At 35.5% G+C, this 22,752-nt stretch overlaps 3 protein-coding genes and 1 pseudogene across 5 annotated transcripts; all 4 read right to left on the bottom strand.

The window, feature by feature from the left end:
• Nucleotides 1–693: 693 nt before the first annotated feature.
• LOC100793702 (chlorophyll a-b binding protein 151, chloroplastic-like) lies at nt 694–1,934 on the bottom strand. Its single transcript, NM_001253254.3, has 2 exons — nt 1,771–1,934; nt 694–1,690 (listed from the first exon to the last, which is right to left on the bottom strand). The coding sequence occupies exons 1-2, from the start codon at nt 1,914–1,916 to the stop codon at nt 1,039–1,041; spliced, it is 798 nt and encodes a 265-aa protein (NP_001240183.1). The 5' UTR covers nt 1,917–1,934; the 3' UTR covers nt 694–1,038.
• A 2,925-nt stretch (nt 1,935–4,859) lies between these two features.
• LOC102666767 (calcium-transporting ATPase 12, plasma membrane-type-like) lies at nt 4,860–9,063 on the bottom strand (annotated as a pseudogene).
• Nucleotides 9,064–10,470: 1,407 nt separating this feature from the next.
• On the bottom strand, nt 10,471–17,629 carry LOC100793167 (nuclear pore complex protein NUP133). Its single transcript, XM_003519612.5, has 8 exons — nt 17,316–17,629; nt 17,102–17,226; nt 15,169–16,986; nt 13,691–14,409; nt 13,461–13,613; nt 12,362–12,698; nt 11,621–11,691; nt 10,471–11,294 (listed from the first exon to the last, which is right to left on the bottom strand). Exons 1-8 carry the CDS (start codon nt 17,495–17,497, stop codon nt 10,761–10,763), a joined length of 3,939 nt encoding a protein of 1,312 aa, XP_003519660.1. The 5' UTR covers nt 17,498–17,629; the 3' UTR covers nt 10,471–10,760.
• Nucleotides 17,630–18,879: 1,250 nt separating this feature from the next.
• Nucleotides 18,880–22,519, bottom strand: LOC100499990 (uncharacterized). Of its 3 annotated transcripts, none has more exons than XM_006574283.4 (4): nt 22,296–22,519; nt 21,981–22,060; nt 20,508–20,700; nt 18,880–19,285 (listed from the first exon to the last, which is right to left on the bottom strand). In XM_006574283.4, exons 2-4 carry the CDS (start codon nt 22,032–22,034, stop codon nt 19,155–19,157), a joined length of 378 nt encoding a protein of 125 aa, XP_006574346.1. In that variant the 5' UTR covers nt 22,035–22,060; nt 22,296–22,519; the 3' UTR covers nt 18,880–19,154.
• Between the last annotated feature and the right edge of the window lie 233 nt (nt 22,520–22,752).

Raw genomic sequence — 22,752 nt, 5'->3', positions numbered from 1 at the left:
TAATAAAGTATAATTATTGTTCATCTTATATGTTTAATGTTCATATATGATTTTTGATCACATGTTTACTTGATCCTATTTATTTATTTGTAGTTGAAAAATTCTTTTGAATTGTAAAATGAAGAAGATAATCAATTATTTTTATGTCCTAGGGATAGAATAAAAATGATTGATCATCTTTAAAATCTTTTATTTTTAATACAAGTATATTAGTTACATTAATTTAAGGGATTAATAGTGAAATCAAGGGAATTAACTTCTCTCATTAAGGGATTAAAGCTTGAATAATTTTGTGGATAAATGATAATATAAATTTAATTTAACAGTAATTTGTGGTGACTACATGTTAGAAAAAAGTCCAATAAAACTAAACATCAACGATCTTTGTCATCAATTAAAAACCTGGTTATCATGGATGTCGAGTGTTTAATAAATTTCAAGACTCAAATATTTTTGCATTTTAATTTTATGCAATATTAATTAATTTGATTTATTTTTGTTAAAATCTTCAAATCAGTATTTCTTTCCTTAATTTTCTTGATTTTATTTCTTACCTTAATGTGTTTATCTTTATGCATCTTGTTATTTAGATTTATTTACTTTAATTCTTCCAATATCTTTTAGTCTAAAATTTTACTATTAATTATCCAATTATTACACAAATTCCTTTAAAGATGATTCTTTATTTATCACTTTGTTACTTGAGGATTTGGTATTCTTGCCAAAATCTAAACGGGATAAAATGTAAGTTCATCAGGGATAGAGATAGATTCCCTGAGCATGGTTTCAATGTTTGAACTAATCAAACTTTAGGGAAAGGTGGTTCATATCATCAGTATCATGGGAAGAATAGAAAACCATATATAACAACAACACAAAACAATCAATATTATGAATTGAAGCGTAAGAGTTGATATTTTTTAGGGACAGAAATTTCTAATATATATAATATAATGGTTCTCATACAGATTCTTCTGGTACACAGGTGTAGTTACATTAGAGAAAATGGGAGCAGAAGATTGCATTGAATTGCAATGCTCATTGTCCAGGGACAAAGTTAGTGGCATAAGCCCAAGCATTGTTGGCAACAGGATCAGCAACATGGTCGTAAAGGTTCTGAATAGGGCCCTTGCCAGTGACAATGGCCTGAACAAAGAAACCAAACATGGAGAACATAGCCAAGCGACCGTTCTTGAGTTCCTTGACCTTCAACTCAGCGAATGCATCAGGGTCATCAGCCAGACCAAGAGGGTCAAATGCACCACCAGGGTAGATAGGGTCAAGTCCTTCACCAAGGGGTCCTCCACCAACTCTGTAACCTTCAACAAAACCCATGAGCACAACCTGAACAGCCCAGATGGCAAGGATGCTTTGAGCATGGATCAGGTTTGGGTTGCCCAAGTAGTCAAGTCCTCCCTCCGAGAAGATCTGTGAACCAGCCTTGAACCACACGGCCTCGCCGAATTTCACACCATTCTTCTCAAGGATCTCTGGGAAGGTGCAGCCAAGTGCACCAAGCATGGCCCATCTGCTGTGAATCACCTCCAGCTCCCGGTTCCTGGCGAAGGTTTCCGGGTCAGCTGATAGTCCAGCAGTGTCCCATCCGTAGTCACCGGGGAATTCTCCGGTCAGGTATGACGGAATCTGCTCTGAGAATGGACCCAGGTACTTGGGACGATCAGGGCCATACCTGTTGTTTTGTTCATGCATACCAACTTATAGTTACATTCCATAACAATAATAACACTAATAATCATAATGTTGAGTTACCAAATGCTCTGAGGAGCACTCTTGACGGTACGGCGCATGTTGGTGCGACCTTTGCCGGCGCCACCGGTCTTGCGGACCAACTCATTGAGCTGCTTCAGAGCAGTTTGACCTGCGAATGCTGATTGCTGAATAGCAGAGGTGGCCATGATGATGGTTGTTTTGTTGAGAATGAACAAGGCTACTACAAAGGTTTATAGAAGATCCTATGATATTGCGGATCAGGATATGCACAACTCAGCAACACCTCATTGGTCATCCATTTGGATGTGGATTCTCCTTCTGATATAGTGGCTCTTCTTCTGCCACCTGGATGAAATTCAAATTAAAACTTTGATTAGGCTCCTGCTACCTACCATAGTACAAACCCACATTTTTTGAGAAAAGAAAAAAACTTGTGTTGGTGGTAAAACCAAACCACACAGAAATACAGGGCTAGTAGTGCCTCCACCTCAACAACACAATGTGCCACCTCATCTTCGCAAATAGAGAAATCACATTTGAAATCCAGAACTTATAACTACTATTGACTTTTGAAAATCATATCTAAAATGCAGAAAATTGCATCTAAAACATGAAACCAAAAAGTTTTAGACTAAAATTCAGGACATTATTGGTTTTTTAATTAACCCTCAATATCATAAGCAAGAAAAGCTGTATTTAAATGAGAATTAGAGTAATTAATAGAAAACAAAACAAAGCATCTTAACTGAGGTTAAAAAACCAAAGAATACCGTGAAAAAGTTCTATTTAAATATTCAATAACAAAAAAATTATAAGAAAACAAATATGGTTTAAATGAACAACTGAAATAATTAATAGAAAGGTTTATCATAAATATTTTATTCATTTTTTTTGTTAAAATCTATATATATATATATATATATATATATATATATTACTTAAATACAATATTTCTTAATTATATTACTATTATAAATTTTATAAACAAAATAGAAAGATATTGAATTTTCGATTAAGGCCTCGTTTTTATAATAATTTTATTAATCTTATTTATTGTCACATACATGACAATTCCATAAAGTGTCGTGTTGTTATAGATTCAATTTCTTTATATAAACTCTACAGTGGTAAAATGTCCACTATAGCATTTTATAATATGTAACTACTTAAAATTTTAAGTTATCTTTTAAATAGTTAATATGCTGTCATGTATTTTGTATTTAGGATTGACCACGACAAGAGTCTATAAAAACACAGTCTTTAATAGATGATATTTTTCACAGAAGTTGTGAATGAAGTTTCATTGGAACATTTTCAAAACTCACGATATAAATAATTTACCTAAAGGAGTGCAATTTATACTTAATAAAAATCAACATCATCCCGAACACCATCTGAAAACACAATTGCCTGCATCATAAAAGTAATTAATTAGCATCTCTGGAGCCCAATTCGAGCTCATACACTGGAAGGACTTCTGCAATTACTTTTTTACCATGGAAGCATGAAAAACGAAGCTAATAGGTCACTTCGGCTTACTTGAAAGCTTTTGGGGATGTAAGTTTGTTAGAAGATGAAGACTAGGGTGCGAAGGTGAAACTCGCACACAAAGTAAGTTTCGAAAAAAAGTTAGAATTAATCACGTCCGTTCGATTTAATAATAAAAAATTAGATGGACGAGATTTCTTCAAGATAACCGGATGAATATGTAACAGAAGAGAAGGGTCCTTTCTTAGTTCCACTGCTCTCTCTCTCTCTCTCAATTTCCCTTCTCTCTCACGCGTCGCCCGTAGTTTTCGCTGGCGGCCACTCCCAATCTGCCGCACATCCATCCCACTTCCCTCTCCTCGCTTTTCTCTAAAAAAAGTTAAAAATTTCTCTAAAGATCGTGTTATCATTATCATTCCCTGAGTTAGGTTTTTTGTTCTTCCTAGGGTGTTTTTATTGTGTCCAATGACAAGAGGAGGGGGAAGAGAAACAAACAAAAAGAAGAAAAAAACAAGGAAAAATTAGGGATTCTTTTTTTGGGAAAAAAAGAGAAATTTAAGTTGTTGTTGTAGCTGTTGTTTTGGGTGAGATGGCTCAAGTTCAGGTTCCGCCTCAGAATGCGGTTCCCGACCCCAACGGTGGTGGTGCTGCTGGAAATCAGTTCGTGACGACGTCGCTTTACGTTGGAGATCTCGACCCGAACATCATGGACGCCCAGCTGTATGATTTGTTCAACCAATTGGAACAAGTCATATCCGTTAGGGTTTGTAGGGACTTGACCACTAGGAGATCGCTCGGTTATGGTTATGTCAACTTTAGCAACCCGCAAGATGCTGTCGTCCTTCTCTCCTGTTACATATTCATCCGGTTGCCTTGAAGAAATCTTGTCCATTTAATTTTTTTATTGTTAAATCGGACGAATGTGGTTGATTCTAACTTTTTTTTGAAACTTACGTTGGGTGCGAAATGAGTTTCACCTTCGCACCCTAGTCTTCGTCTTGTTAGAATTTGTCCTCTAAAGCTTCACCTTTTTTTATCCATAGAAATTGATCTTAATACTAAAAGATTTACAATACAAACACGTTCTATTCAATCAACTAAATTAGACCTAGTTGATTTGTAAAGCTTTATTTTATTCAAGAAAGTCTACACTAATTTAGTTAACTTTTTATTTTGAAATTTTTTAACTTTTGATTTTCTATATCTTCTTTTGCTATTTAATTTTTTTTTTGTTCTAAACATTTGTCTTTTTTCTTTATTTCTGAAGCAAGTTTTTATCTTTTTCATTCTCTTTGAGAATATATATTTTTAAAATTTTCTCTGATATTTTTCTACATTTTTCAACTTCGGAGACATGCAAAAAAAGTTTTAAAGAGATAGAGTTTATAGAATAAGAAAAATAAGTCTAACAGAGCTACAAAATTCATACGGCTAGCTGCTTTGTGCTTCACTTTCTACGTTATTATTATCACTAGACTTTTTAAAGCAAACTTGGTAAGAGATGCACAGGATGGGGAATCGAGTTATGGAGACATTGACAGGAACAAGAAGTTCTACTGAAAATATATTCAATAATAGATCTAGAAATGCTAATGTTCACATTAATTCACTGCAGGGAAGTGAGGCGGAATCAATGAAGCTTATCAACATTCACATTGGCAGTACAAATAAATGATTATTCTACAATGACTACAAAGAAAGGTGCTGCCACAAATGATTACATACATTACATTACATATGCAGCAACATTAATTACACACTGGCTAAAGTCGTTGGGCGTGTCAAGTTTATCTGCCTGCCACTAACGAATTGTCATGTTCATGCCTATTTGACTAAAAACTAGTCCTACAGGGAACAGAACGAACATCATCAGAATTGGAAAAACTGGAGAAAGATAGAACGAAGGTGAAGTAATTGATTCTGAAGCAATGTTGATGTTGGTGCTGGGATTGAGAATAAATGGAGGAATAATAATCTTCAAGGTCCATTCAAATACGCATGCAAGAGCACCAATCAAGACACTGATACCCCATCTAATAGCATTCAGCTGCATGCAATCTGCTAGGCCTTTAGCATACTCAATCACCAGCACTTGCAAAAGAAAACAACCTCCTAAGGCCACCAAGAAATAGAAGCTCTGAACAACCACCGTGAGAACTTCCTTTTTCAACAATTGCATGGTGTTGAGCAGATTGAAGAGTTGGCACAAAAGGAATGTGCTGAAGATCATGGTTTCCCTAACCTTTTTTCCCTGTCAGTAGCATGTCCACCGAACTCGAGTATCATTGACACAGAAGCCTGATCCTGATATAAAACCTGAATAACAATGTTTTTCCTGATTTCTTTGGTTATAATATGTTGGTTCCTGTGATGAGAGGGTTGTTCAGCAAGCTGTTCCTCGCCCGTTAGCTTCAATACCATCATTAGGCCACCCAGAATGCACATCAAGACATTCGCCCAAATCAACTGGAATGCTGCAAGGGGGGAATCTCCAGTACATGTTGTGACCAGGGTTATGAGTGACCATGATATGGTACATGTCAGCTGAAGTTGAATGAACTTCTGAATATTGTGGTATTGACTTCTGCCAGCCATCACAATTGGTTCCAATACACTGAAACATTTGATAGTTATGTCAGAACTATCTCTATCCACTATCCTGCTCACAGAATCAAGAACTATCCCTACATCAGCTACCTTTAGAACTGAAAGTATGATTAGTCATCAACCTTGTTCCAATGAATGCAAACTACCTTACCTTTCTCTTGCAAGCACTGTATCATAGAAGTTTGTCTTCAGGATGGAAGTTTGCCATTACATGGGCTCGATCCACTTCGTCTAATAGCTTCCTCATTCAAATCTTGAAGTTTTCTTCCTTCGAGCACAATACCATGTTCTAGTCCTAGTCCACAAGCTATGGCTTTCACTTCCATGATGTCATCCTCCGAGACCAGTTTGATCTGTATATTTGCATCATTTCTGAGATTTTCCAAAGCTGATTTTATGGATTCAAGACTAGTAGTGCATTTGAGACCTATCAGTCCTAACAAGATCAGTTCTTCTTGCTCAAGTTGTTCTCCATCTGTTTGTCTATAAGCAAAAGCAATTGGCTTAAGGCCACCATCCCCCATCTCTTCAATCACCTGCCCAAATTTGATCTTCTAATTTTCCATGGCATGGCATTCCCCTATACTATCATACAGTGAACACATATCTAATATTGTGGATGCAGCTCCACTCCAATGCATGTACAGAACTTGTTCATTGACCCCAATTTTTCTCACCAAAACTCACCTTCCTTCTTTGCCAGAATTCAGATTGCTGTGCTTAAGAATGTCAAATTTCTCTTCTGTGAAAGATCTCATGTTCACTGCCCATGTTGTTTCTGCCCAAGAAACAAGTGAAACAGACAAAGAGGAAAGAGAAATCTCTGGTGCAAGAACTGATAAACCAATTCCTTGTTTAAGCATGTCAAGCGCAGTTTTATCTATTTTTGATCCCTCAACCATGCTGATATCTTTCTCCCTCATCCATACTCTACTAACCTCCATTGGCTTACATATGAGCTCATCTGATACATCAATACAGATGACAGTTACCAACCCCATTGTCGTACAAGCTGATAAATCATTAAGAACTGCATCTTGGTTTGGAACTACCTTATCAGTCTGGTACTTGAGAGAAACTGTAACCACAAGTGGCATTCCATGCTGCACGCATAGTATTGCAACAGTAACAAGACGTGTTAAAATGGAGACCGTTCCTTGTGGTCTCAAGAAAGCTCTCTCAAGTGCTTTCATCAACAAGCCAATTGAGACCTTCCCCTTCATTTCTGGCAACGCACTATTGTTCCCATCTTTTCCACAAATAAAACCAGAAGAGAGATAAAAAGAGCAGTTATGTCAATGTAAGAAATTGGCTTCTCAATTAGTCTCTCCAACAAACCACTCCTTTCAGCCAAATTGGTGTTGGTTCCAACTGATGTTGCCAACATCCTTCCTTGGCCCCCAATCACCTTTGAACCAGATATAAGAAACGGGTTCCCCTTACGATCATGTTTGATTTTTGTTGCCTCAGGCTCAGCCAGCACAAGAATGCCATCACTTGCAAGCAAACCATCTGCTGGAACCTCATCACCTGGCCACAGGCAAATTGTGTCACCAACCACAATATTAGATTAGATATGGGAACCATTAGGATCTCTTTACCTCTCTTAACCCTGAATTGCAACTCGTCCTTTCTTCTCTTTGCCAATTTCAACATTTTCCTCTCACGTCAAAAGTTTGCTACCGAATTTCCTGCAACCAGTAGTAAAACGGCAAAAACTATGGCAACACCAACATGCCAACCATGTTTAGGTTCCTCCTGCTTGAATTCTATGGCGAATGACAACCCAGCTGAGATCAACAGCACCAAAATTGTGCAACGGTAGAATTTGCAACTGTTGAATAAAAACTTGGACAAGTTTGTTCCAATAGCTGGTAATGGTATAGTGGTGTTGTCATCATCAATAGTACCCTTCTGTTCATAGAAACAAAATCCCATCAACAAAACACATCTCTCTCAAGTCTCAACCCACCACAAACAACAGTTAGTAGATCCATCCTTCACACTTCAATAAACCAAGAAATAAGATAGTTCTAAACCAGAAGGGATCCACCAAATATCATAACCACCACCATGTGGATGAAAAAACAAAAGAATCACTCTCTCTTTAATGTTTTTCCATATAGTATAGGAGTTTACCAACATGCAATTGGTGAGTGGCATTGAGCTCGGATTACTTAAGCAAGGTATCGAATTCGAGTTTTGTGGATGAAAAAATGTGATTGAGAATCAGATGAGAGACCAACTAAAGTGGTCAGTCAGGTTCTCCAGCAGAAATTAATCATCGACTAAGCCGCTGAATACTTACACCTATAACATAATAACCCAAGTAAAATGTAGTACATGAGTTTCATTATTTTTCTTTGTTTTTGTTTTATTGTTGAAGAAAAGAACATGAGTATTAGTAGGGGAGAAGGTTAATATGTACCTTTGAGTGTTGATGTTGACGACAAAGGACAGCGGAAACGGAGTCAACCCCACCAAGGTCATCGAGAGATTTCAAGTCCTTCTCCTTTACAATTCTAGCAATATCTCTCCTAATGCGCTCTTCTTTCTCTTCTTCTTCTTCTTCTTCTTCTAGATCAATTGCAACAGAAGATTTGGAAGAGGAGTTTCTAGCAGGAGGCACTGAAGAAAGTAGTGATGGATGGTTGCCAGTGGAAGTATTTGTTGGCTTCTTGACAGAGATGAGGAATCTTACGTATAAACTTCTACGTCATATCCTTGTGTACCTGCTGTTGTTCGTGGTGGTGAGGAGTAAGGTAGCACCAAGTTCAATGTTGGCACCACCACCAGCTGAGGACGAGGTTGCTTGGGACATGTCTTAATTTGTGACCGGTGGTAAAAGGAGAAGTGAGGGAGAAAAACACTGGATACGATTCTCTGTTGATTGGACTATAATTCAACCGGAACCAAGCCTACGTTTCTTGTTCTCAAGATCCAACAAGAGGGTTTTCAGACACTCATCTCATCTTGCAATTACACACACGCATGAGGTTTGAAGAAGGAAGGCAAAACTATTTTGACATCATGTCACGTTATGTTACACATGGACATGGGATTATGCTACACTCTCCAATCAACTCTTCACCTTTATCTCTCTCTTTCCAGCAAATAGCATAACTAGATGAGAGTATAACATGGAACAAGTACTGTCAAAGACAGATACTATAGAAAGGTTGATGATTGCTCAAATGAGATTTTGATGGTTTCAATCGAACAAAGGGCCGCATTTATAGCGGTCCAACTTGGATCATGTAGCTAGCTAATATAATATAATAAAACTCAAGGGTATGTCTGCTATTAAGATAGATTAATTTTAACATGGATGAATGGGAATCTGCCAAGTTTCCAGGGCTCAAACGCGTAGCGGGGTGGAAAAAAAGTGCTTTGGCCTTGCCCACTAAACGCAAATTTTTATGTTTAATCTTTTATCGGGCGGCACTGGATCTGGGCGTGGCCGGCCATGGAAATTATATGGCAATTTACGACTACCAAATTTCTTCTTCACGTACGCGTCTTTTGCATGGTTTATAAAATTATTTCACGATACATTGCAGGGCGAAACTCCACCTGCCCAGGATATAAAATAAACAAAATCAACTATATTGTAATCTTTATCAATCTTATCAAAGAGTTATCTATGCGACAAGTTTGTAATTTTTTATTAGATTGTTATCCAATCACAAAATATTATCCATAGTAAGTTTATTAATTTTTATGATAATATTTTTAAATCATATTAAAGATCATTTCTAATTGATTCATAGTATAAAATTTTGATGAACGTGGAAGTTGTCCAATCGGCATTTTAAAAATTATGTGCAACAATAACAAAATGGGTAGAAAAAAATGACAAAGACTATTTTATAAAAGAAATAGAGAAACTAAAATTACAAAAAAAAATATATAATAAAATTGTGAATCAAGAATTAAAGAGAAATCAAAATTATCATGGATAAAAAAAATACATTATATAGACTTTTATAGGACATATGAGATTATCAATTAACAGATTCTCATTATTAATTTCTAACACGTTTGTGAGCGTAGATTGTTGTTTTCTTATCTTTAGTAATTTAGCTTTTAGTTTATTTAATATTTTAGATAATGATCTATGTAATAAGTCAAATCTGGAATGGATATCAAAAGCATGCCATATTGGTAACTTCTATGCGTTTTGGACTATTCTCCGTCGCGTCTCAATCCAAGTGCTAATTCTAGATAACAAACTCCTACTAATAGAGCATTGATATAAGGTAAGAATTGTTTATGCACGAACTATTGATATAAGGTAAGAATTGTTTATGCACGAACTAGGTCATTTCATTGTTGTCTAAGAATTATAAGATTTATAAATATTCCATAATTTAGATGACAAGTTATTTTCAATTTTGAAATAGACACTGGCACATTTTCCAATACTTGTTTTCATTTCCAGTTAATATTTTTTTCATCATAATGATAAAAACACCATCTTATTTTCATAATCTTTTAACAAAACTTTATCAACGTTTATTTTTAGACTAAACATTATTATTTGATGTTATTTATACTGACATGATGTAATTAATTTTGGTTTCAATATCAACAATGGTATCTGCAAGGCATTTTACTTGCCCCATTCTTACACTGCTCTTTTTGTTTTGGATTAAAATATATATATTAATCACAACCTTTTTCTTTTGGCAAATAAGGTTTCCGGAATGGTGTGCCAAATTCGTATACAACAAGCATTTCTCTATTAATATTTGCGTGTTTGTGCTTGCTGCATATCTTCTATCCAACACCATTTACCAATATCATCCAGGGTTATGTTGTGAATGCAATGCATGGAAGAGAGGAGCGAACACTACCAACTGCATATTCCACAATTCATGTTGTACAAAACCTATACCAACTTGGATTACGGTTAGGAATGATCCTTAGCCACGCTATTCCATTGGGGAAGGTCCTTCTTCAATTCTGATGTCACTACTATGCTCGCTGCCTAGCATGATTGCCATTAGCATAAGTTTGCCTGCAACTGGAAAATCCTTGTGCTGCATCAATATTGTTTCAACTGAACTACCCATATCCCCCAAAATAGAAGTCTCCATGTTTTCTTGTCTCAAGGAAAATACTTGGCCAAACCCTTCTTCAAATGTTTCACTTTGAGGTCCATAACACCTACTTGAAGCCTGGAAAAGTATAGTATTTTTTAAGTTTTGCAGGATTTCCTGGTCACTCCATCCTTCAGCTATGTATGAATCATGGAATTTACTCCAATCGTCCTGACTAGCAGCTTTCTTCCAACAATCCTCCAAAAGTTTTCTGTGGATCTTCCGAAACAGGGAACTAGTCCATGCAAACACGTCAAACGCCCACAACGAGAGTTCTCGATCTTCACCTTCCAGGCACAATTTAATCAAGTCTTCAGGATGAAGCAGCTGATCTTCAATGGAAGGATGACGTTTCATTACTTCCTCCTGCATGTAAAGCATCTAAATAAGAAAGGATAAAGCGGACTCCTAAAAGGGTGCAACAAAGCTTATTTGCCAGTGCAAGGTTAAACAAGTTCTCATGAAACAAAGCAAATATTAAATTATTAATTTTACTGTCAAACAGTCACATAACACTCAATGCCACAAGTCAGTCAATTTGATTGCCAAATGTGTATAGAATTTACAATTTAATAGCATGCCAAATCCTTCAGCAAGCTCCTCTTATTTTCCCTCCCTCTAAAACTAAAACCTTTTATACTTCCTCTTAAATTTCATGAGTAAATTAACTTTCTACAACAACTGTAATTTACCTGTAATTTTAGAATCTTCAAATCAGCCTCAATGCGGTCCACCTTGACTTGAGTACCAGCTTCGTTACCAGCTGTTGAACAAAAAAAGGTAATACTTTTTATTTATTGCAAATGCAATTTATTAGGTATCTATTCATCCAAAGAAAAATGTAGATATTTAACTAAATAAACAACCAGTGTCCAATTGAAACAGTACATATAGATAAAAAGAGAGAGAGAAATCAGAATATAAACACCAATCTTTATCCAATGATTTGAAGACCACAACCAAATGTAGACAAGATATAATGCTTGGTTACATGTAATTATGTAAATAAGGAAATAAATCATGGGATAATAAGGAAAAATAGGAAGTAATCCTAAGATACTCAAAATAATTCAAATATATAATCAAGATATTATTAGAGATTTTTAATATACTCTAACACAAATTAAAGATTTCTAAGAATCCAGATATTCACCGATTCCCAACAATAAGTCAAAGTGCGACAAAAAGCTGCAGCCATTAGGTTGAGTTGGTAATTGATATATCATAAAACCAAAAAACCAGCATGTTATAAGATAGCAGAACACTAAAAGTAGAGTGCCAGCCAGAATTTAACTCCAATTTGCTGGAAAGTCAACATAAATGAGTTCAAAATCTCACAAGTTAGAGGAAGGAAGCCATCTAAAGGAATATATAATAGACTGAAGAGAAAGGAAGTAATTTCCATAACACATGAAAAACACACAGGGCCATACCTGCAAAGGCAGCAACCTTAGAGAGAAATAAAAGATTTTTTCTGTCAGTCAATTTTAGTTTCATCTTCATATACTCCTGTTCTCCTTCCTCTTCAGCAACAGAAGTAGATTGCATGTTTTGTAAGAGAGCCAATGCATGAAGTGTTTCTGAAGCAGAGGAAAATTGATGAAGGAACAAATCATGAAGCCAAAGAAGATCTGGATGCTCCCTCAGGAAAATGGATAGCTCATCAGGAAATTCTTCCCCTAACCTTAAAAGTTGAGAAAATTGTCTGCTTTCATGGAGTTTCTTAAAGACATAGTAACTAAATCCCCCATTAGGTCCCAGGCTTTCATGCTGCACACAAACCATTGAGACATAAGCAAGAATACATTTCTAGAAAAATGGCAACACATAGTACATATAGAATCCTTATGATTAAATAATACCAAATAGAAATCATAAATTATCATTTTTCGATAACCAATTTTGTGTGGAAGGCCAAGGTTTTATTCAACATTGGGAGGTGTCAACGATGTAATTGTAAACCACTTATTTAGACTATTACTAGTAACTCATTTCAGGTGCTGTGTCCAAAATAAAGCACTTTTATGAGTATGTCTTGTGCTTTGAAAATTCATAAAAAATAATTGGTATTGCATTGTGCTCATGCAACGGTCAAGAACGTGGTTAAAAAAATTCGTATACCCGATTAGCATTTGTTTGCACAATCTTTCTTTGGAAGTTCTCTCCAATAATATATAAATGCTTAAATTGAAAGAAGGAATATGTGGAGCTCCACAAATTTGGTAGTACTGTGAGGTTTGTTGTTGGTTCTTAATTAATAGATCTTTATTCATTTAAGGGATATTGTGTATCCTAGCTCTAGCTCTAGGTCCGAATATAACTGTTACTATTGCTTCCTTATGGACTTCAGTTTTAGGAGTGCAAATATTTCTTCTCAGTGGACTTCTATTCAATCCTAAAGCCCAATCAGTAACAGAATATTTGGGTTGATACTTGATATGCTAAGAAAATCATCATTGCAATTTGTAAATGCCTAGAAAAAAGGGAACAAAAGCAACATAAGTGCACAACAAAGAATAAAATCAGTCATACCATAATATTTCTCAGTAATTCTGAGTCATTCACATCACAACAAATTGTCCACATAACTTTGTAGCATCCATGTCGTTTAGCAATTGATAACAGATGTGAAGTAACCTTCATTAAGGCCTCTTCATTCTGCTCTCCAGCTCCTTCAATCGAATCCTGCACAGAAGACCAATTGAACAATGTATATCTGTCCCACACCAGGATTGAAAGGACAAGCAAGATAGAATAATAACCTTGCGAGTATCTTCAAATTCTTTAACTTTTTGATAGAGAGATTCAAGAAGGCTATCTCGCCTCTCCCAATATTCATTTAACAGACCTTTGTGTTCTTCTCCACACTCATTTTTAGCTGTAACAGCACCAGAATATGCCTCAAGTAGAACTTCAGCTAGGGCTTCTAAATGATTGTACAGATCTAATTTTGCTGTTTTATCAAGTCCAGATATTTCATTTAACAAGTGAAGCAGGACAGAAGCAACACTCCAAATACCAGTCCGTACAACAGGTTTGCAATACCAAGGTGTTAAACCTTCAGGTGGTGGATACCATAATCGGTTCTCATTTTTATAGTTGAAGCATGTCCTAATTATGGTAACACATGCAGTAGAGAGTTTGCATGCCCTCTGAATCTGGATTCCTAATGGATGCTCTGGTCTTATAACATATTCTAACTCTGCATCTAAGCAGTAAAAGAGATCTTCAAGATCTGAAACCTTACTGTAGAACACTTCAGCATTATCTCTATCCATCAAAAGGACAGTATTCCGACGAGCTCTCTCACCAACTAATTGTATCATGTCCCAAAGAGCACCTGACGTCTGAATATCCAAGCTAGAATTTGAGGAGTCAACATTAGTTGATCGATTTTGGCTAATCAGATTTTGCAGTTCCCTCAGCTGAATCATTGCAGATAACTTTTCACCATGCTCCAAAATAATTTGCAATGCATGTCCTGGCAATTGAAAAAAGCATCATTTAGTCATGCAATGTCCATTTGCCGTTCCCTATGATCTGTTTTAACTTGCATTTTTACCTGAAACTATAATTATTTATTTTACAACCTTAATCTATTTAATCAATTAAAAAAATTGGCTGGGAAAACATGACCATTAACAAAATCATAAATCAAACATGCCTTCACATACAATCCCACCCTAACAAGTCAAATGACATAAAGAATTAAGAATCCATGTGCTTTAGGATTTCATTCACTCCTTCCATCCATAATTAAGTTTACATTATTTTAAAACTCACATATGGGGCTATGGGGAAGAAATAGGATAATTAAGCCTCAATTCATTTAGTCACAGAATAAACCTCCTTCCTTTGACTTTTTCATACATGCCGATTGCCGAGGCAAAGGAGCAGATGGATGATAATTGAGATTATATTCATATTCATTTTACCCAATTTATAAAAGTCAAGAAAACTATCAGTGAAAAACCACTCTCCACTGTTACTTGTGATATACTTTGTATGAAGTCATCCTAAAAATTATGTTTATATCTGATTTATTTTATTTTATAGAAGCAGGTTGGCAGATAAATTAAGCTCATACAGACATCACTTACCCACATTATGTAAAAACTAATGACCAATTTAAACATAATCAAACAAGTTAGTTGGATTAGGAAATACTGCAAAAGAAATTTTTGTTTGAAGATCAAACTAAAACAGATGAACTTTTGGTGAATAGACTACAATTTCATACTCTGCTTAGAACACAGCTCCTCGTGGCATTTGGATAAGGCAAGAAAGTGAAGGAACTTTTTATGTTTCTGTTGCTTTTCTAAGAGTTGGGTTGAAACAACAGCCATGGCCAAAATCTCTACACCTCTGGTTGTTGTCCAATGTTTAGCTAAGGTGTCTATAATTGATTTGCTCATCCGAACAAAAACATTGGTTTCCCCATCCCTTTCAAATGAACCAGAAGTTTCTAGCTTTTCAAGAGACCTGTCAATTTGGCCAGATGTTAAAAATTCATTGAAAAGATTATTCAATAAAGCTTCTGATTCTTCATCTAGTGCAGTTCGACGTGCAATCCCACTCAAAACCATCCTCTGTTTGTCTCCAGCACTCCATGCTTCAGAGCTAGCCCTTCTAGGAGCAAAATTACCTGCAAATGTAAGATTTCTTATCTCTTCTTGTGCAGATCTTTCATTTGAACTGCCTTTACGAGATAAGCTTCTCTCAGGTGGTTCCACTCCTCCAAGTATGACAGCTTTCTCTGGTATTGCCCATATTCCTGCTTTCTCTGTTAATACAACCCATGCACCTTCTTCATAATCATCTGCAGAAGGAAGGATAGAAGCATCTAGCACTTTCCCAGCATCATAGGGTAAATCAAACTGATAGAGTTGTGTAGAGTTTCTATAATAATGGGAGACAGTTGCTGTTCCATCCCCAGATATTATGACTGCAGATCCTGAAGGCTTGCCCCCTATCCGAAGCCTCATGGAAAACAAGAAGTCTTCGTCTTCAACTCTAGCTTTTGGCATTATCACCTCAATAGGGGCTTTTTTCTCCAAAACCCTGTCATTTGTAGTCTCTAAACCCATCCCTGATTTATATTGCATGATCAGGAGAGAATACTGCATGTAGCTTGAACTGCTAATCCGGTCATTGCAAAAGGTTGCAACAAGAATGGTAATGACTTTACCATGATCATCTACTTGCATATCAAGAGGCCAGATTCTCTTTTGACCAGCCAGATCCTTCTTAATGCCGACCTCAGCATCTGTTCCAACAATTGCCTGAGACCAAAGCTTTGAAATAGGTATATCAGAACCAAACTCTACTCTGAAACACTGTATCTCATGGTCTGTCAATACCAAGAATTGCCGACTTGATTCCTGGATAGAATAATGAGGAAAATGCCACATCAGAGATCTAGGGTACCCAATATTGCTCACAATTTGACCTGATTCACCCTGTTGGAGTGGGAAATGCATAATATTTTCATATACTTTCCTTCGATGAATGCCAGTAGGAGTGCATTTAAACTGCCAAAGTTCATCACTCGAGCTGCACGCAAGGGCAACACATACAAACTTACAACTGGGATCAGCAGAAGCAATCATAGAGTTAAATGTGTGCAATCCACTCAAACTACTTCCCAGCTTACTTTGTCGCCGCTGCCTGTTGAAGGACGCTTTCCTATCAGGAGTCAAAACAGCCTCCAGCTCGTCAGAAGACACAAGACTAGTGACCGGAGCATGCAACTGAGAATAGATGTCCGGCCAGTATATAACAGCCCGAGTCCGACAATTGCACAAAACCACAGCAGCAGAGTTGCACTGTTTTGCAACTTTATTCGTTCCCACAGACGTGGCATCACAATTAACAACACAAAGCAACCAACTACCAGCATGATTTCTGCCAACATCAGCATCATTCAAAGGAATCTCGAGGACAGCACATTTCACGGAGGATGCGGGCGACAAATAACACCATAGGTAGACCCTGTTCCCACAAATAATCCAAGCAAGGGATGTGCTCTTGTCAATTCCACCACACACGCGATCTTCAGCTGCATTGCAATACATCATAATCTCAAACACTTCAAGCTTAATTTACTTCGAATCTGAAGGAATTAACACACGTGCTAACTAACGCAATTGAGAGAGAAATCAAACAGTTCTCACCAGGAATTCGATTGTGTAGCAAAATGCTCTGCTCATCACGAACCACTTGCGGAAACTCGCCGACGAAAACAGGTTTGGTAGGATCTGTGTCGTCGCCTTTTCCAGTTCTGTTGACCTGAGGAACCCTACGCAATCAAAACGGAAAAACAGTTGGAAGCAGAACGCGAATTTCGATGCAGATTTTGGTGAAGAAGCGAAATGAATGAATGAATACCTGGCAAGAACGGATAAGCGGGGAGCCCAAGGAACGGGAGTGCCGGTGGTCGGGCGATTGGGAACGGCGTTATCGTGGAAAGAGGTTCGAGCAGGAGTGACCGGAGAATCTACCACCGTGGAATCGCGACCTTGCTCTCTGCGAGAGCGAACATTGCTCTTCTTCGTTCCGCAAGAAAACATGATGATGATGATCACTCGGTACCGCCAGATTTTAGGGTTTATGGGGTTTTCGCCATTTGAATCGTGAGAGGGAAAAGAAAGACAAAGAACCAAACATTGAATTTCCCTTTTTTAACTGTAATAAAATATTCACTCGTAACGTCTTCATTTTTTTGCTAACGGGTATTCTTTTTTTTTAGGCACTTGTGTTCATGTAAATTTGAAATTATAAAGATGCTAAAATGCCTCTTACTAGAATAAAATTATTCAAAGACAATAAAAAGACAGGTTAAATGACAAATAATTTATAAAATATATGATTATCTTATTATTTTTACATTTAAAATAAATATAAGCGCACATTAGAGTGTTTGAATCATTCATATTTCATACGGAAAATATATTCTCCAGTTAAAAGGTTATATATGACTTAATTTTAACCATTTTTAAAAGACTGAATAAGCAAAATTTACTGCTTAATTCTTATGCATAAAACATTCATTTTCAGTGGGTGTTGCATTGCATATATGAATAGAAATGATGGTTCTAACTCACTTATAAATTCTTTATTGTTAGTTAAAATTTATTTTAAAAAATATAAAATTGTGTGAAAACCACTTAGGGAACTACAGCATTATTAATAAATTTTAACTTGTACAAAAATTTGTATTTTTTAATAAATTGTAACTAACAATTAAAAAAATGTGTTTTAAAAAAGTGTTAAAGAAGCGCATTATTAGCATTTGTCATGACTTTATTTTACAGCAGCATTTGTCATGGCTGGAACTACAATTGTTGGAAGGGGTCCTAATTTCTTATGAGTATTTGCCCTTATAGTAGTACTATTCATTACCCTAAAAGCAATTACCATTAAAAAATTAATACATGTAATTTATTTCTTTTTTAATAGTCATGACTATTTTTTTATAAAAGTCTCTGCGTTCGTTTATTATAACCCAAGAACTAATAAATGCAAAAGTTTGAAATTAATAAAGGAAGCCAATTTCGTCTGACTCTGGGTTACGGTTCAAGAGGATAATGATGCCTATGAGCCATGAGGTAGTGCCGTAGTAGCCAGTCACCACTCACTAATGAGAGGTAAATACTACGATAGTTTGATAGTACATATAATAAGCTCGTCATTTGATATCATAGCCCAAAATTTCAGTTTCAGGATGACAAATTTATGAAAAATGCATCGTAAATGTGATATTGTATAAACAAATTTAATTTTATATAATACTTGTAACTCCAATTTTTAATATTGAGAAAATTTAACTAGTATAAAGAAATTAACTAATGAAAATATACAATACTAGTAGTTAGTTGCACTCCAGTACTCCACAATTAGTATGTAGAACAAATGATAAGAAGAAGAAAAAGATAATTAGTGCACAAATAACTTGAAGAGAAACAGCATATATCGTATTTTCGTTCACAAATAATACAAGAGAATACATAATTACACAGCACCGGAAATTAGTGCACAAGGACCTTCTACTGCATAACAGTTCAGTTCTCCAGAGGAGAAGAAACAACTAGGTTTTGGAATCAAAAGAAAAATAAAATAAAAAAAGGGGGGCTAGAAAAAGTTTTCCTATCTTTTGTTTTCTAGGCAAAAAGAAATTTGCTATACGTACACTGGTACACATATGCAGAGCTTTAACTTATTGTATTATCATGGTTCCAGCTTCAAGGAAACAACTCTTGATTGTCTGTTGGATTTTGCAACCTTTAAGAACACTGTAGATAGGCAAGCCGGTGCCCACCATGGCCGTCGCACCTTCTGCTCCCCTTTCAGACAAGCCACTACAGACATCAATATAGCATTCACAAGTTAGGAGCATGTAACAGATAAAGCCATTTTTTTTAACAACTTTACTGGGGGTAAACACCCCTCCCTTCCCCCTCTTTTTTTTTGTCACAACAATATCATCTTGCAATAAAAGTCACAACACAACAAACAGAAGAAGCATATGCACATTTCATGTCTCCTTATATTTAAACATATCACATGTTTAGGAATGGACGTCTTGACAATCAAGTTCTGGATGACTCCAGCCTACATAATAATACAAGGGTTTAATTAAGTTTTTGGTCCTTTAAAAAATCACAAATTTCAAATTTGATTCTCATTTTTTTTTTTCTGAATGAGTCCTCCATAGGACATGTCTGTTACCAAATGACTCCTTTGTTGAGTTTGATTTATTTATATATTTATTATCAGTATAAAACGGTTTTACATAAGCATACAATATGAATTTACCATGCCACTACATCATATTAATGATATGATGTGACATGGGATATATTCCTATTAGATGTTGGTGTGAAAAACTGACAATGCATATAAATTTAACTCTCTTTTTTATTTTTTCCCATTTGAACCTTCTTAAATACTATATTACAGATTTTTCATCTAGTCCCTCTAAATGAGAGACCAAATAGAAAATTCTTTATATTTAGAGAAACTCATGATATCTACAGGAATCAAATAAGAAAGGAAAACTGCACAACCTAGTGATATTTTTTCATTAGGTAAAGAAAAATGTCTTATGAGAACACTAATTTGAAAACAATTAAAAATGGAAAATCAAATTTGAAAATCACAAATTTTTTTAGTGTCTAAAAACCCATATATGAGGAAGGAATACTTTTTAGAAAATGTAATTCACAAATTGTCTTGATACTGCACAATATAGAAAATTATGTGCTATGATGAGACGCCTTTAATGGTTGTCTGTAATGAAATGACAGCAGTACCAATAACTTATAGGAAAGTTATCAAACTCTAGATATATCTCACTCTAATACAGTAATACTAAACTTTTACTTTAATCTTTCTTCTAGTATATTCATGTTTCCTTATAGATTGTTCAAATAGCACGAAACTGATTGTGACAACATCAATGATCATGCCTTACCTAACCATGGAAAGAGCACAAAACACCTAGGTAAAGATGAAAATTCAAATGAGTTTTTTGACAAGTGTTTGTCTGTTTACTGTTTAAGGGGGGAAGAAGAGAGAGACCTTTAATCCGTCTTAATTCCTTGCACAATGTGATGAAGTCTCCCCACTTCATGTGGCAACGTCTTATAAAACGTAGGATTTGTTCAGTTGTAAACATGGACATGCCTTCCAGGTATTCTCCATTAACACCATTTTCTTTAAAAATTTGGCGGTAACTACCAAGATTTATAGTCTCCAGCCACAAGCCAACATCCTGATAAAACACACAAGATAAGCAAGAATGCAGCTGTAAGTTTAAATTATCAGTTACATTTTGATTCTGCCATGGAGATGCCCTATATGATATGTCTGTATAACAGCACCCACATGTTATACTCACCAAAAAGAAGAAGCAAATCCAAAAGGGTATATACCTCTTATGTAATTTGCACAACTCATCATACAGACAGAAACATAAAATGAATTAAAAGAAAATATGTGAAAAGTTATATCAGTCATTAATAACAGTGCATCAATTATATTGTAGAGTCCGGACCTATATAACAATGCTGAATAAGCATGTATTAAACACTCAGTACATAAGTAGAAACATACGCAATACATGAGTAGAATCACACCATTATCTTGTGAGCTTGACACACACATCAAAGGAGAATAACAATATGATACCTCTTTATCTACATTAGTTTACACTTCAGATATATGACCTTAATAACCTACTTAACAGAGTAACTAACAACAAGGATAAATCATAAGCTTGCCACATCACTGATAGAGGAACAGGGACTAAGGGCATAATAAAGACAAATAATACACCGGCAATCTAGTTTCAGATGCTATTTTTCCAAAACGTAATTGCAACAACAGAGTTTAAAAACCCAATGATCACAGAAAGATGCATATAGCTTAGCGGTGAGAACTCATCAAATGAAGATTTACACTTATGACTGCTGCGCAAAGGAGTGAGCAAGCATTCAGTGTAATCTATTATTTTCTTGAGAGAATAATGTTAAACCCCTCACTTTAAAATGATCATAGAAACTGTGAGTGTCAAACTGAAGAATTGAAAAAGGTTATCTGGCAAGAATTGGAAACAAAATTTAAAAACCAGATAAATTGTGAAAACAACAGGGAGGAGATGAGATTCACAATTAAATGAAATAATGCACGCACGAGCTTGATTAGCCAATAATTTCCAAGTTGAGAAGGACTTCAACATAATTACAAAATTTCCCACTTGATTAGACAATACTATGTTCAACTTTCCAGTTTCCAAAGTTTAATCTCAGTTTTTATTTGTGTTATCAGAGTAGCAAATTAACATCACAAAACAGACTACCATGGAGAAAGTTCAAGTTATGTACCCAACAAATTTAGTTAAACTAACTGTTGCAAAAAAACTAATTACATGTTAAAAGTACAAATCACATAAAAAGGGATCACAACTCAAAAGGCATAGTTTTTTTTATTAGAAAATATACATAATAATTAAAAATAAGTACATCAATTGACTAATGGAATGAAATGATTAACCTCAACAGTCCAGATGAAGAAATCAAGAGGCTCTGGTGACTGTCCTTTGTTCATTTCAAATCAAACTTCCCCAAATACACCTGAACACAGACCAAACAAATAATCAAAATCCCCAACCAAAAAAAAACATCTTTTGTCGAGAAAAATCATAAAAAACTTTCCCCAGTTAAGTAAACAATAAAGGTCGATCTGACAAGGAGAAGATTGGACAACCCGCTAAAAGGGAAGCCCCAATTGCAAGATCTCAAGGACTAATTTATTGAATTGAAAGAGAAACAACAAAACAAAAAAATAATATAAACTAAATATGCTTACCACTTTGCGAGAGTAAAAATTGGGTTAAGATTAAAAAAAGGGGAAAAGGAAAAAAAAATTCTACGTTTGATGTAAGGAAGAAGACATGGAGAGGAGAGAGAAAGTGAGTGGTGTGAAAAGAGAAGTTAAGAGAGGAAACAGAAGAAAGTGAGGGCAGAAGCCTTTTTTTCAGCTCAGAATTGCATGCTTCGTGTTAACGACGCGTCTGCCACGCGACTCCGTTGCATCACAAGCCACGCGCCAGCCTTGCCACTTGCTCCTCAAAAATAAATAATAACTACGTTATTTGCTCTAAATTTTGTGATAACATTATTGATAAATGATGTAATTTTGTGGCTGAATCATGACTTTGATGTTTAATTACCTAAAAATAATTATTCCTCTGGTAAAATTAGTTGAAATTTTTTTTAGAAGTTGAAAAATTAATTAATATTAAAAGCTTAAAAATCAATTTATT

The sequence above is a fragment of the Glycine max genome, chromosome 2, assembly GCF_000004515.6.
Source record: "Glycine max cultivar Williams 82 chromosome 2, Glycine_max_v4.0, whole genome shotgun sequence".
Lineage (NCBI taxonomy): Eukaryota > Viridiplantae > Streptophyta > Magnoliopsida > Fabales > Fabaceae > Glycine > Glycine max.
Note: the sequence above shows the minus strand (reverse complement) of the source record. Positions and strands in the feature narration are given on the sequence as shown.